Consider the following 15,137-nt stretch of genomic DNA (forward strand, 5'->3'; position numbering starts at 1 on the left):
CCATATTTCTGAGGGGAGGACTCAGAGCTCCGGTTCCAAGTAACTCAGTGGCCAAAGTGTATTTTACGAAGGATTTAGGATGATTCAGAGAGAAACAAACAAACAAAAAATTCTTTTTCATGAGCTATCTAAGGTGTTTGTACAACACAGAAGAGGGAGATAAACATTTATAAGAATCATGGTGTGACAGTAGAAGTGGTTCCAGAACACCTAAATGAACTGTGCAGTTTCAGAGAGGTTGCCATACAGCAGGAAAGTGTTAATGCAAGTGCTCTCTGCACAGCCAAGAGAAGACAACCCCAATTTCAGAATAAAAGAAAACAAAGACATGCCCCCGCAAAAAGAAACAGAACACCTGCAAATTAACATCATAACTCTATTGGCTGTTTGTTTTTACTTCTTCCAGTTTCTCCTCTTCTCCTTATTTTGACAATTTTGCTCACAGTCGCTACCAAGTGAATATCCCAGGTGGGAATCAAATGCAAAAGCCTCACTCAGCTATCCTCTTGGCTGTCACTTCTGTTGATAAGAGAATTATCACTAGCCCAATGACAGAAGACAGAGACCTCAGTCAAAATCCTTCCTGTATATGTATGTATATGTATAACTGATTCACTTTGCTATACAGCAGAAACTAACACAACATTGTAAATCAACTGTACTCCAATAAAAAATTAATTTAAAAAAAAGAAATAAAGTATTTCTTTAACAGTCAAAGCTTAACTGAAAAAAAAAAATCCTTCCTGTCATACCACATCTTCAGAAGCACAGCCCTCTGATGCTACCCAACGATACAACACTTAAGATTCCCCCTGTATGATTAAAATATTAATTAACTAATTAATTTTTAAAAGACATTAAAACATCTGGGGCCAAAACCATCAGTTTGTTTCCTGAAGGTGGAAATTGCTATTTTAATTCTCCCTTTGGGTAGTTTCTGGGTAAAGGGAATTTGCATGATTGCTAAACTAATTTTCGAGTTATTTAAGCATGCCAAATTATGTTGAAACATGGGGAAATGAACACTTTAAGATTCAGGAAGATAACCAGTCATATCTTCTACTATTGCAGTAATGGATCACACACTATTGAACTGTGAGTGACTAACTGGGTATCCCCTTCCAGGAGTGAACAAAATGACATCCACATAGATTAAGGATAAGAATTTCAACAATAGAGAGGTGTATGGTGATATAATAAGAGGAATCCAATATTCTGTGTTTAAAGATTCTAGACTTACATAATGATCCATGCCCAGTGATATACTGGATTTTGTTTTTTCTTATTTGGATTTAATATTTCATTCCTTGCAATCACCCTATAGTGCTTAGTTGATAAATACCTGGCCTCGTGAGTGAAAGTCTATTATACATTAATCAGTATACCTGTGCCATTTTCCCTAATTTTGTAAAGATAAAATGATTGAGAAAAGGTATAACAAGTAAAAATACAGTCAAAGATGTTTGGAGCCATAAGAGATTTTAGAGCTCTCCAGCTCTCTCATTTTATCAAGGAGGAGAAAATGTCAACTTTGAAGAGTTATAACTGATTAAATGTGGTTAGATGAAAGCTGAATTGTCTCTCGCATGTTTTCTTAATAAACTGTAAGTTCCATGAAGGTAAAGACTGGGTCATGTCCCTGGCATTATATTTGCACGCACACACACACACACACACACACACACAGTAGATATATAGTAAGTACACAGTAAAGGTTGAAAGAATAAATGAAACTGAGGCACAGTGACTTTTCAAGATCTCAAAGAGCTGCTAAAAGAGCCCAAACACCTTGAATCTCAGTATACTCTAAATGGTCTTATTCTGAGAACTTCTCTATTGGAACATAGGAAAACAGTCAAGTGACAACTTAAAAAGCTCGTTGCATTCTACAAGCTTGTGCTTATATAATAGCCGACTAATTAAGTTGTAATATTTATTTCTTTAAATAATAATTAAATTTCAAAGTAAAATCTTAAGAAAATTATCCTTATAAAAGGTTTTCCTAATAAAAAGTCCCATTTTAAAGTACATACTGTAAATCACTATTTTCTCTTTTCTTGTGAAGATTTTATTTCTTGTAAAAAAAATGTTTAGTAGGAGAAATAACCACCTCATCATAACCATTACTTAAAAATAATATCTATAGGTCAAGCCATTCCTTCAAAACAAAATTTGTGTTCACAGGCAGTCTGCAGAAAGGGTATCTAGTCTGTTTTGTGATTACAGCTTTATAAAGGTAATCCAGTATAATGGGTTTTCAAGAACAACAGAGTACCAAAAACTCCTTTGGTTCTTTTATCTGAATGTATAAGGACCCCTCTGTTTTCATATCCTGTAACATGATTTCTTGGTCCAATTGGCTAATAGGTGGCCATAACCATAACAAATATCTATATATGATAACTTTATACCTTGTATTCACTTCTCAGTTCTATGTACAGAAATCCTAGCCATCTGTGTGCAAACACCAAGAAATTTTCTCATTGACTGTCAATAAAATGGTCAATTATGTTCCATAATTACAGATATGATATAGAATAAGAACTTAAAATATGACTGTTCCTTCTATATTAAATAAAAATTCCAAGTAAAATGAATAACATTAAAGTCATAATTCTATTAGTCTAAAAGAATACAACACTTATTCAACTACAATGTTTCTTTTTTTACAAATTTTTTCCTTAAAATGGTAATCATCTGGGGCAAATATTAGTATATTTGAGAGCTTTTCTTTTGTTTCAAACAAGAGACAAATATCAAAATAGCATATTGTTATTGTTTTTCTCTGCATCAACATATTGGGAATGATAAAACAGTGCTTTGATCATCCAGTTCCTTTCCTCTTGGTAACAATCCAAGAAAAATAATTTATAATGCCTTAAAAGCTAGGAAAGAAGATAACAGAGGGAGGGAGAGGAGAGCAAGAAGCTTTCTAGTGCCTGGGCCTGCTGTATTCATTCTGAAAAGCTAATGAACAAGTTAAATTTTCTGGTAGTGCAACGTTACAGAGATAACTTCAGGAAGATAGAAGCAGGGGTGTTAATATTTGGTTGCTTCAAACACTGCAGATTTTAGAAGAGCATGGCCTGTGATATTTGATTATGTGTGTGTGTGTGTGTATATATATATCAGTTGAAAAAGTCAATTTTGCAATCCAGGAATTCCCTCCTACAGGAGGGTAATAAATTCATATTCAAAGACAGTCAGCAACCAGGGTCATTCAATAATGCCTTATTCACAGTCCAGAAGAAAACATTCATCCTTTGCTAAAGTAGACATTTTATGGGATACGAGCATACACACACAAAATAGCTTATATCAATTTCTGTGTTCTGTCCTGAAGGAAAGATGTAAATCTGGTGAAACTCTAATAAAAATGAGTCATTAAAACAAGAGAAACTACAATATGGTCTCCCAGTTTCATTCATTAGCAACCTACAATAATTATAAAAATCTACTTGACTTTGATTTGGCAATCTGTTAATTAGAATAGCACATCTATAAAATATTTAATGTTGTAAATAATAATGTCATTTTTAGGGTGATGTCTATTTCTCGTTATTTTCCTTTAGCTCATTTTTCTTCCCTTAGTTCATTTATTTTTCTCCCTTCTAAGTTTAAATTTGTTTCATTCATTCTTATCCAATTAGTGCCTAAAATTATAAGAGGATAACCATTTTAGAGACATTTCACTAGCTCCAAAAGGTAAACTCATTTGACAGAGGTAAATCTGATAAAAATCACAAAATATGGCTTCATCAGAGACTTTTGCAAAATATTGCAAGAAATTGTACATTGAGTGAAGTAATAGCTACTGATGTTAAGTTAGATCCATTGCATATGCTATATTACTACTTCCTCATGACAAATAGATAAGGGAGGGATTAACATGCACACTGTATGAACATATAGAAACTGAAGTTTACTGAGGTTTGAAACTTTTCTGACATCGTATACAGTTACTAAAAGAGGAAGCTAGGATTAAAAATCAGAGTATGACTTTCTCAAAGACACATATTATTTTCCTGTTGTCTTCTAGAGCTTGGAGACCGGTTAGGCCAATCTCCTCACTGAGACCCAGGGAGAGCGAAATTATTTCTCTGAGCGCAGACAACCAGATGATGACAGAGGCAAGCCAGGCCAATCTTACTTTTGCTTTCCTCTACCGTGTGGTTTTTGCTTCTTTCCAATGCTGAGTGAGACACACTTGAAAAAGGAGATATTTCTAGAAAACTGATTCTGGCATTAACTCCTTATCTTCAGCTACTCCCAGCCGAATTTAAACCCTTTTGAAAGTTGTATCAACTTTTCAGGCCAGGAAAACATTAATCACTGATTAATACTGCTTCATACAGATAACCGTATCAGACCTCAAGAAGAGCCTTCCATGTCTATATTTGTAAGAGAAGAGGAGGAATGAGGATGAAATATTCAATTCAAATTAAATCTACCAGGAAACAAAGTCTCTCTTTATCCTACCTCTTGCAATTACTTTTTTCATTCCTACATTCAATTGTTCCATCTAGCACATTACGTCCTATACAGTAAGTCCCCTACATACAAACGAGTTCCATTCTGAGAGGGCGTTCAAAAGTCCAATTTGTTCGTAAGTCCAACAAAGTTAGCCTAGGTACCCAATGAACACAATCGGCTATATAGTACTATACTGTAATAGGTTTATAACACTTTTCACACAAATAATACATTAAAAAAACAAATGAACACACAAAATAAAGAACACATTTTTAATCTTACAGTACAGTACCCTGAAAAGTACAGTAGTACAGTACAACAGCTGGCACACAGAGGCACGTTCGCATCTTTGAAAGTTCGTAACTTGAAGGTTCGTTATGTGGGAGACTTACTGTATAGGTAAATAGACAACTTTGTTACTTGATGGAATAGCCTTTAATCATGATAACATTTATAAAATCAAGTGTAAGCAAACAACTCCTTCATTTAATTCATTCAAGTGTGGTGGAAGATGTGGGATTAATGCCACTCACTGTGTTGTTCTGGAACATTTCCTCACATGGAAGCCACCATCCACCCCAAGCAGTGGATGGGTGATTGAAAGTTACACATGTATTGGTAATGAAGTAGTAAACATTTCCACAACTCACCCTCGAATTAACTACTTCCAGGGAGACATTCTGAGGCGGAGCACTTGGCACTAGAAGAAATAAAACAAGGTGAGATCGTTATTGCCAAAGTCACGAAAGAGAAACTCCAACCCTCTTTGAAAAGAGAAAGCATGTCTTTTTCACTGTTCATAAGGATAATTAGGTAGGTAATTCCAGGTGGCACTTCAAAATTTTCCTGGAGAGATGAAAAATGACTGCATTTGTTTTTCTCACTTAGTGGACCAGTTATCCATCGAGGGAGCCCCCAAAACTCTTAGGCAAAAAAGCACCTGCCGTGATACTAAATACTGCCATTTAATTACAGTTTTCTGGTGATAACCTTCCCAGAGGAACCAATAAAAACACACGGGAGATTTCCTAGAGTGGTTTTAAGGGCTTAAGATATTGTGCATTTCAGGACCTCCACGGTTTTATGATGAAATATGTCATTCTAATGGTCACTCTTGTTGCTTAATCCCTTTAAATACAACCTTTATTACCCCTTAAAAAGTGAAAAGAAGAAATACATCCCTTTTTTTCTCACACTTTGTAATTAAATCTCTGTGTCATAGATGCAAGCAGGTTACCAGAGAGCATTTGGTGAGCCAATTCTACTAACAAAGGTGCAATTTATTTTTCTTCGTGGGTTTTCTAGGTATTTTGCTTCTCTTACTTGCATTTTGATTGTTCCACTCCTTCGTGGAAGGAGGAAGAACATATACAGCTTTCTTTATAATACTTCTAATGAATATTTACTATATCAAAAAGTGAATATTCTATCAAGTTAGTAATTCAACGATAGCCATTCACTGAATGACTCTAATATCTCAAGTACTATTCTAGATGTCTTGGATAAATCGTATAAATAAATAAATAAACAAACAAATAAATAATTCTGTCCCACAACAGTAATATAAGTAGCATTCAGTAAATGCTTAATATATATAAATCAGATTATTCCTTATTTTTTTCATGACAAATTGATAAATTTAATAGAGAAGAAAGGCTTTCAGCATCTTCAAAAATTTAAAGGCCATTTTTGTTATGTTCCTCTTCTTTAATTTGAACTTGGACAATATCTATGTTTTCCTGGGGTGCTTATATTTACCCTGAATTTATTTATGTCCTACTCTGATTTTGCCTTCTCAAAAGTAATCACTATGAGGGCATGATATATGTCTGATTAATCTTTAAATCCTCCAAACTGACATTCAATTAATATTTACTGACTCAACAATTAAATGAACAAATGGATACTTACTTAAATATTAGCTCCTGGACCTTTCTGGACATGATAGGAATTATAATCACTTATTTTGTTTGACTTTGATAAATAAGTGATAAACATGATAGGAATTATAGTCACTTATTTTGTTAGTACTTGATAAAGGTTATTACCAATGTAACTTGTGAAAAATGTTTATCAGAGCTTGTTTTTCAGGAATTAGGTCAACAAGCATTCTTTCAAAAAAATATTTCATTATTTAGGAGATAGACTTTATTTTTTAATTTCATTTAATTCTGCTATGGTTTTCATATCAAATACAGAATATAACCTTCACAGGAACCAGGATTTTTGTCCTTTTGATGCTGTATCCCCAATATTGATGTGTGTTAAGCACATAGAGCACACTCAGCAAATATTTATAGAATTAATCAATTAATAGAAAGATTATAAGATTATAATAACATATTTTTCATATTTAGAGTTTTGGTCAACAAATTTGGTTACAATAAAAAAAAGTTTATAATTTTGCAATTTTATTTTTTAAATTAAGTTATAACACATAGGAAAGTGCACAAACCTTGAATGTATGACTGGATAAAGTGGTGTGTGTGTGTGTGTACATCCCCATTTAAACACCACCTAGATCAAGATATAGAACATTTTCAGTAACCTGGAAAGCTCACTGTGTCCCTTCTTAGTCAATATCTTTCTGATAGTAACCACTACTTATTATGACCTCTAACTCCACAGATTAGTTTATTTTGAGCTTACTAAAAACAAAACCATAGTTGTGTGTTTTCTTTCCCAGAGGCTGGCTTCTTTTGCTTACTTCTTGAGATCCATTCATATTGGTGCATGTAGCAATAGTTTTTTGTTTTGTTTTGTTGCTCCAGAGTATTACAATATACAATTATTCTAATTTATATTTATCTGTTCTACTGATGAATGGCATTTGGATCAATTTCTAGTTTGGAGTTATGAGAATAAAGCTGCTATAAAAATTCTAGTTTGTGTCTTCTGCTGGACAACTGCACTCATTTCCTTCATTCCTTTATACCTAGGAGTGGAAATACTGGTGGGGGGGACCCCCTATGAGGGTTAAACATATGTTAAGTTTTAATAGATACAAAGTTTTCTAAAGTGACTGTACCAAGAAAAGATTAAAGACAGGCTGGAAATAAAAATAATTTGTGTGATCAAAAGAACTAAAAAAAAAAACTGATGTTCTCACAATGAGGAAGAATTTAATATGACCCACATTCAAATCACTCTGTAAAGCAGTAAAAATTAAAACAGGTACAAACTGAAAAAAAATGCTATGTTCTAAATCATATAATTGTACAGCTTCTGAAAAATATATTCTTTAAAAGCTAAGATTGGAAATAATGTCTTAATATTAGGTGATAATAAATCACTTCTTACTCATGAAAAATATTTCTAGTTTAGGTTTCATATGATATTCTAATATTTATATCATATTATACTTTACTAATCATATTACACACACTTTTGACCAATTAAATAATATGAAAACATAGAATATTGGAGGAAAGAAAAGGTATTTAAATTGATCATACATTTTGTTCTAGGTACTGTGCTAGTTGATATGTAACCCTTAAATGTCACTTTAATGAAAGTTTATAAATGGCATTTAACTCCTCATTTCAGAAAGCCAAGAATATATAAGAACAATAATAAACTACCACAATTTGATAATTTTCTGAATTAGGAATTTAAAGCCATCAAGTCCCAAAGGTGGACTTGTAACAATGGTGTTAATGAATTTTGCCTATTTTTTTACAATATAAATTTCTCTTACTTTTCACTGATGGCACACTGGCTATTCTTGCCTTACACAGTCAGGAAAAAAAGTGGATAATTTTTTTCTACAGTATTTTTAGTTATTATTCTCTTCTTCTTACTATCAATTTCCGTACTATTTACAAATAAATAGATACAACAGATAGGATTAGATGCTTGGTGGAAGTGAGTGGAATCCACATTTATCTATTAGGACTTTTCTTTATTTGTCTTATTTGACAACGCTTCATTGTTTCATGAGGCAGAGGGGAAGGACATAGTTCATTGCTTTTCTCTTCGAAATGTCAAGTAATTTATCAATTACAATAGGTTCATTAAAGCCAATCAGAGGCATTTGGTCTGGAAACTCCTCTCAATGTGGTGGAGCATGCTGGTTTAAGCACATGGTGATGAAGCATTCTGTAGAGTAGATTAAGTTCTCAAATTTGTAAATAAATTGTACATATAGTCACTTGAATTCCTCCCCTTAGCAAGTGTGTGCTGTCCTGTACACATAATTTGTGGATTGAAAGAATTTATATGTAGCTCTGAGCTTTTTTCTTGAAGGACCTAATATGAGACATTTATTATAGAATAAGAGAAACAATATATGTCCACACTGAATCCCCCTTCTTTACTTACTCGCTTATGTGACCTGGCTCTGCTGCTTACTAGCTTTTGTGACCTCTATCTTAGTTTTGACATCTGTAAAGTAGGGAAAAATACAGTGTTGTGAAGTGTGTGGAGCAGGGCCTTGCACTAATAAGTATTCAATAAATATTAGTGCTAACAGTAAGAAGCACATTCCTATAGCTAAGCTTGCCTATGAAATTTGGTCCCTCTGCTTTTGAACACAGGGCAAGTTGGCATGGACACCAATAAATGTTAATTAATTCATAAAATCTGTTGGTAACCCATTCATGTCAACTAGTTCCAGAGACAGTGCTTAAGAACAAACTGGCAAAACTACTTACAGTCTACACTAAATATTAGGCTGTCTAGCTTGATGCTCTACAATCCCAACGGTTTGAAGAAGTGGAACACTGTAAACCAATGATACACTAGGTGGAGGAATCTGAACAAAAAACAGTGTTTCCTCCCAGAAAAACAATTAAAACAGAGCTAAATTAGAGATGACAGCTCCTCAGAATAAAATCTTTATAAGCATCTTAGCATAACATGGATACTTTGGGGATAATTAATTCAGAAAAAAAGTTATTTGCATTTTATTTTTGCTTTTATTCAATTTTTCTATTGTCCCAATATAAATTTTTTATGGTAAGAATTTCTATGGCCTTATAGGAAATCTGATGCTCTCTATAACACATATATATTTACACATAATCATGTTAAGTTAGTCACACAAAGAGGAAGTCCTAAAGATGAGTCTATACTTACAAACATTTGTACAGGTTTGGCTGAACTGTCTGATTAATTCAATAAATATTTACTGAGTTAGGAGGGATACAGAGATGAATATAACATCATCCCTCATATTAAGGAACATTTAGAATAATGAGAAAAAGAGACATTGGCATAGATAACATTTCTTAAACATTTAAATACATGCCATGCCCATGTTTTAAGTGCTTATATGGATTAAACATTTAATTTTCACAACATCTCCCTTTTATAACATCCAGAAAGTCAAGGAGAGCAGGGCTTTGTGACTTACAACTGGGAAGCAGGTGACTATTAATTGTAATTAAATTCATCTGTATGTGACCTCAGCATGCATAGCTTCAGTAGAGAGAAGAGGACATCAGATTGAAGTACAAGAGATGAGTTTATTGTAAAGATGAAAGCAGACGAGGTTGAAGTACCCACTCCTAGGGGCCCCTGAAGTTCATGTGTTCTCTATCAAATGCATCTGATAGAGGGAAGCTGGGGTCCCTTGCAGAGTGATGTTTGTTGGATTAGAGTCATGAAATCCTTTCATTTAAGGACAGGCATTTTCTAAATCCTAAATGTTGCAATACTTCTAGATAATAATTCTTGGATTAATGAGTAATAATCTATCTTTCTCACTTATGACATTTAAAACCAAAGTAGAGAATAAGGCCACAGCATTACAGTTCAGTGTGTGAATGAAATCTACATAAATTATGTAAAATATTCATTTTCATTTGTTTTCCTTTTATTTTTATAATTATAAGTTGTGAAGTAATTTATTCTGCCAATAAATATTCTGTTCTGTCTTCAATAACAGAATCAGATGGATGGGCTTAAGAATTACATTAAAAATGATACCAAAGCGGTGTCAGATATAAAGTATTATTTTACACTGAAATTGCAAATGAACATTACTCCTGTGTCTTCTTTGCACTATCCTTAATAACATGCATGCCCTTCCTCATTTCACTGATACTGTATGAAATATCCACCCAGATATTTTCCTAGATTGAAGCAAGGTTGGATCAGTCAAGGAATCACAAACTAAAGTCATTTTTTTGAAATTCAAAAGATCAATAATTTATAGAATTACACATACCAACATGGAAACAGTTGCTGAAAAGAAATAGCTTGATGCCTTTTTAGTATTCATGGAGGTCACATCTCTGCATTTCTGCACCTGCCTGAATTGTCACTGGCCCCATATCATATACTCTGCTGTGCTTTATTTGCACTTTTCATTCAACTTCCAACCTTTCATTATCATCCATTTTTAGATCTCTAGTTTCCTCTGCTACTGCTTTGTCAAATTCATCTACTTCATTAAGATTTCTTTCTCTTTTTTATGGCATTAAAAAATATGTCTAATCTTTCATTTGTTAGGCAAGGTAAAACTAAAATATAAATTTTCATATTCAGTTTTAATACTTTCAATACTGGATTATTTGGCCTAAAACTTCATGATTTTTTTCAAATTAAGAGGTATATGTAGGAGGACTGTCCATCATTTACACTTTTAATCATCTACCACTGTTTAGGAGAAACAAAAGAAAGATGCTGATGTAAATTAGCCCACACACATGTACAAATGTGTCTGTATTTATAGGAATAAAGGAAAACACACACAAAGAAATGATTCTGAGCTCTTAGGCAGCAGTTACACTTTGAAGATGACTAATTAGGACATCCTGATTCAGAGTGTATACCTTTTCAAAGTTTAAATTTGACTGTAATAGATAGTTTGAGTGAATTAGCCAAATTTCTAATGTATGCTAGTATACTCCATGAAGTTTTAGTTAGGAAACCTTGAACATGGAATCTATGACATATATCCAATATTATTTCATTATTATAACAACTATGTGAGTCAAATTTCACTGTCTATAACTTACCATCAGAAAGCGTAACCACAGTTATATCATCAGTAGATACTCCTGGCCCGTAGCGATTGTAAGCTAGGAATCGAAGACTATATTCCGTGAATTTTTTCAGGCCTTCCAGTTTATAAGATAGTCCATCAACCTCTATATTCTGGAGACACAAAACACCAAAACCGTCATTCAGGAGACACGTTAAAGCTGAAATGGCAGCCATTCTGTGCAGTCAGTGAATTGGATGTTAGACTCTTACTCACAAAACTACACTGTAGCCTTATTATGAGTTGTTATAAAACCTAAATTGTGACACACACTCCCCCACTGAAGACCAAACCACTCTGTAGACACCTAGTTAAAACAGCACCATGCTATCTTTACAGTCATTAAGTTCCAATTTGTTTAACACCACCCAGTACTTTGAATGGTGTGCACTATTAACGCCCACACCAAAACCCTGACAGGCAGAAGGCAGCTTGTAAATCCACGGGAAGGAGAGTTGCTCCTGTACCCAAAATGGAATAATTTACCAAGAAACAATATAATTCTTCCTTCTTGTGCTGAAATATACCTGAGATTCTCGAAACTGATGGATACTTTGCTACAATTGTTATGGATACTTTGCTACAATTGTTTTCTCTCAAAATGCTGTGAGGTTAAGTTGGAATTGTTTTCAGCAGTTCACAGATGTAGAAATGAGGTAATGGAGGTGAAGGTCACTGAGAAAATCAGAGCCAGTTCACTCCAGAAGATCCATTATACAGCTCTTCCCAAAGATCCTCACACTCTATCTTGGGTGACACTATTTTTTAATTTATTTAAATGAATTGGTAAAATGCATTATTGAAGAACTAAAATGTGTAGGAAAAGGGTAGAATAGAAAGGTGAAAATAAGAGCTAAATAGCATGGGAGCAGTAAACAACAAAAAAAAATGGAATGAATGATTACTTAGGAGGATCTCGGTAATTCTTATGCTATAACTTGGAACTTGGAACTGTTCTGAATAGAACTAATGCAAACATTTTATTTTAATGAAAAATATCTATCATGCAGTGTATGTGGAAGCATGAAGGCCACACTATAATGGGCAAATTTCACAACACATCATAAGAACTTCAATATCCCAAGGTCATTTCTGGTCTTTCCTATTTAACTACCCACTTGTCTATGTATCTTTTTCCACATGAAGTTGAGAATCTGGAAGTAAACATCTCAGTAGTCATATATATGTCACAAAATAGAATAGCTGAGTTTCATGTGTCTCCCTTAAGACTCGTTTACTCTTACTTTACATGAAAATCTAATTTGTCTATTTCCAATGTCTGTGCTAACCACAGATTAGAAGCGAAATGGAAGGTAGTGTTCAGGAGTAAAGTAATTCTGAAAACAACGAGAAGTGATAGGTGATGGTCCCATGGTGGGGAGAAGACAGAAATAACATCAAACATATGAATGAAAAAAGAATGAAAAAAGCAATTTGACGGAAGTTGCTGAATATAAGATTGATCATCCCTTAGGATAAGGACTGAAAATGCAAATACTGTTCTGGAACCAGATGGGCTCATTCAAATGTGGTTACACTGGCCCAGACCACAATATACTCAAACAAAAAATCTGCATCCTTTGTATTAACTTCATCTCATTGCCCATTTGCTTCTCTTACCACCTGAATTCAATTAAATTGCTTAACATTTTCAATAAGAGTTAATTTAAAACTGATCAGCTATCCAATTAATGTGCTGGATACTGGTTTATATCAAGACCCTGCAGATCTCCTGCAATTTCTCCGATAGGCGGCAGGAGTGGGGCCCATTCTTTTGCCTACCTGTTCCTTCCCCGTGGACACTTCAGTGCAGAACAATCTGTAACCTTGTACTGGACCATTTGCATAGGCGGGGGGTTCCCAGGTAATAAGAACTGAGGTAGGTGAGGTAGATACGGCTTGCAGATTTTCTACTGGCCCTGGAACTTGCACTGTTTACAAGAGAAATTGATTAGTACAAGAAGGTCCTCTTTCTCAAAACAAACAGAATTTCATCATTTACAGTTCAAGGAAATTATAGCACCATGTACTATTTTTAGAACCATATGGAATAAGAATATAAAAATATAGGATATAAATAGAAAGTTATGAAATTTTAGAATCATTTCATTTTAAAATTCAGAAGGGGACTTATATTAATCTAAATTACTTATTTCATTTTACGGTTGAGGAAACTGGTCAAGGAGTATAAGTGACTAGGGTAATGGCTGAATAAGAGTGGGATTCTTAATCTAAATTCTTAGTATGGAGAATTTTCCACTTTGCAAGTAGGCCTTTGCCTGTGTATTGCTAACTGCAGAAGGAAAAGAGAAAATGCAATTAGAATACTTGTACATGATGATCCTACTTATAATTCAAATAGGCAGCACAGTTATGGATAATTTACCACGTTGTCCTTATTTAAGTCATCATTTTAAAATCTTGCCCAAATCTGGGTCCTTTAAATTAATTTCAGGATTTAATCTTCAATTTTACTTTCTAGTATTCTATCTTCTCTCATAACTATTACTTCACTTAATCAAGGGTAAGAAGCTTGTTCATTAAAGAAATTAGATAAACACAGGTCTGCAATCACTTAACCAAAACACTTAACATCCAGATGTGTTTCTATATCCAAAAATTTTCAGGTTTTAGAAATGAAACATGGTGTATAGACAGTGTTTTATGTAACACCCCGAGTGGGGTCTGTGGTAGCACCCTGTTATTAAACCATATATTTGCAGCAAATATATGACATTCACACCAAACAGGATTATTAAAGACTATATATAGCCTAACATAAGGTCAGGTCAGGTTAGGATGTGAAACGAGTTAAGAAAATCCTTCTGATTTTAGATTTGCAAATTCTGAACATGTGCAGAATTTTTTATTTGTGCCTATGGACCTGAAATTAAATATATGATTTGTAAATGGTAAATGTAAGAATCACATTAGTTACTATAATCTGAAATAAATAAATAGTCTCATCATTGCAAGCATAACAACAACTTTAACTTAAACATGCTGTGTACTTCCCCCAGCCTTAGATACCACCTAGCTTTGGACAGACAGATATACAGTTTTGGCCTCTAATTCAACACTTGTGAGTTTGAACTTCCATAGCGAAATAGCATATGAAAACCCAGCTGACATGACATCTGATAATATACTTCTTAGATCGGAATGGAACCTGTGTCTCTGGATCATTTTCAGAATTTGTTCCATGGAACCCAGCTCCTTAAGGCATTACCGCTCACACATTTTTGGGGAAAAATAATACTCACATCAGAAACACATATTTTATGTTGAGACAGGCTGGGCCCTGGGCCCTGGGCCCCTTTGCTGCAGTGCTTACACCTGGACAAACCTCTCCTCGAGCAACAGAATACAAAGAAACTATAAGGGAGTAAAAATAACTGTGCATGTGCAGTTGGGGCAAATTATGGACAAGGAGGTACAAAAAGACCAAAAAAAATCCCAACTGCCACTTCTGAAGAGCCCGGAGCAAAGACAGGGTGTTGGGAGCAAAAGGAGGGTACTGCACATGCCCCCTACACTCAACACCACCAAATGGGTGGGTAGACCACCTAAGACACCCCTCTGGCTGAATCCCTGGACACACCCCTTCCCTCATCCTATATAAGGAACCAGATTATCCTTCCTCAGGGAGAGAGCAAGGGAACCTGTTACTTGTTTT

At 34.2% G+C, this 15,137-nt stretch overlaps 1 protein-coding gene across 1 annotated transcript in view; it reads right to left on the bottom strand.

Annotated features, from left to right (window-relative positions):
* Window positions 1–15,137, bottom strand: part of DCC (DCC netrin 1 receptor) — a 1,180,955-nt gene that overhangs the window by 337,684 nt on the left and 828,134 nt on the right. The window contains exons 10-12 of the mRNA XM_082416529.1: window positions 13,244–13,392; window positions 11,436–11,574; window positions 5,124–5,173 (exon numbers count right to left, since the gene is read on the bottom strand). Coding sequence (XP_082272655.1) covers window positions 5,124–5,173; window positions 11,436–11,574; window positions 13,244–13,392 — 338 coding nt within the window. The remainder of the gene's footprint in view (window positions 1–5,123; window positions 5,174–11,435; window positions 11,575–13,243; window positions 13,393–15,137) is intronic.

This window comes from Balaenoptera physalus (assembly GCF_965194825.1).
Source record: "Balaenoptera physalus genome assembly, chromosome: 12".
Classification (NCBI taxonomy): domain Eukaryota; kingdom Metazoa; phylum Chordata; class Mammalia; order Artiodactyla; family Balaenopteridae; genus Balaenoptera; species Balaenoptera physalus.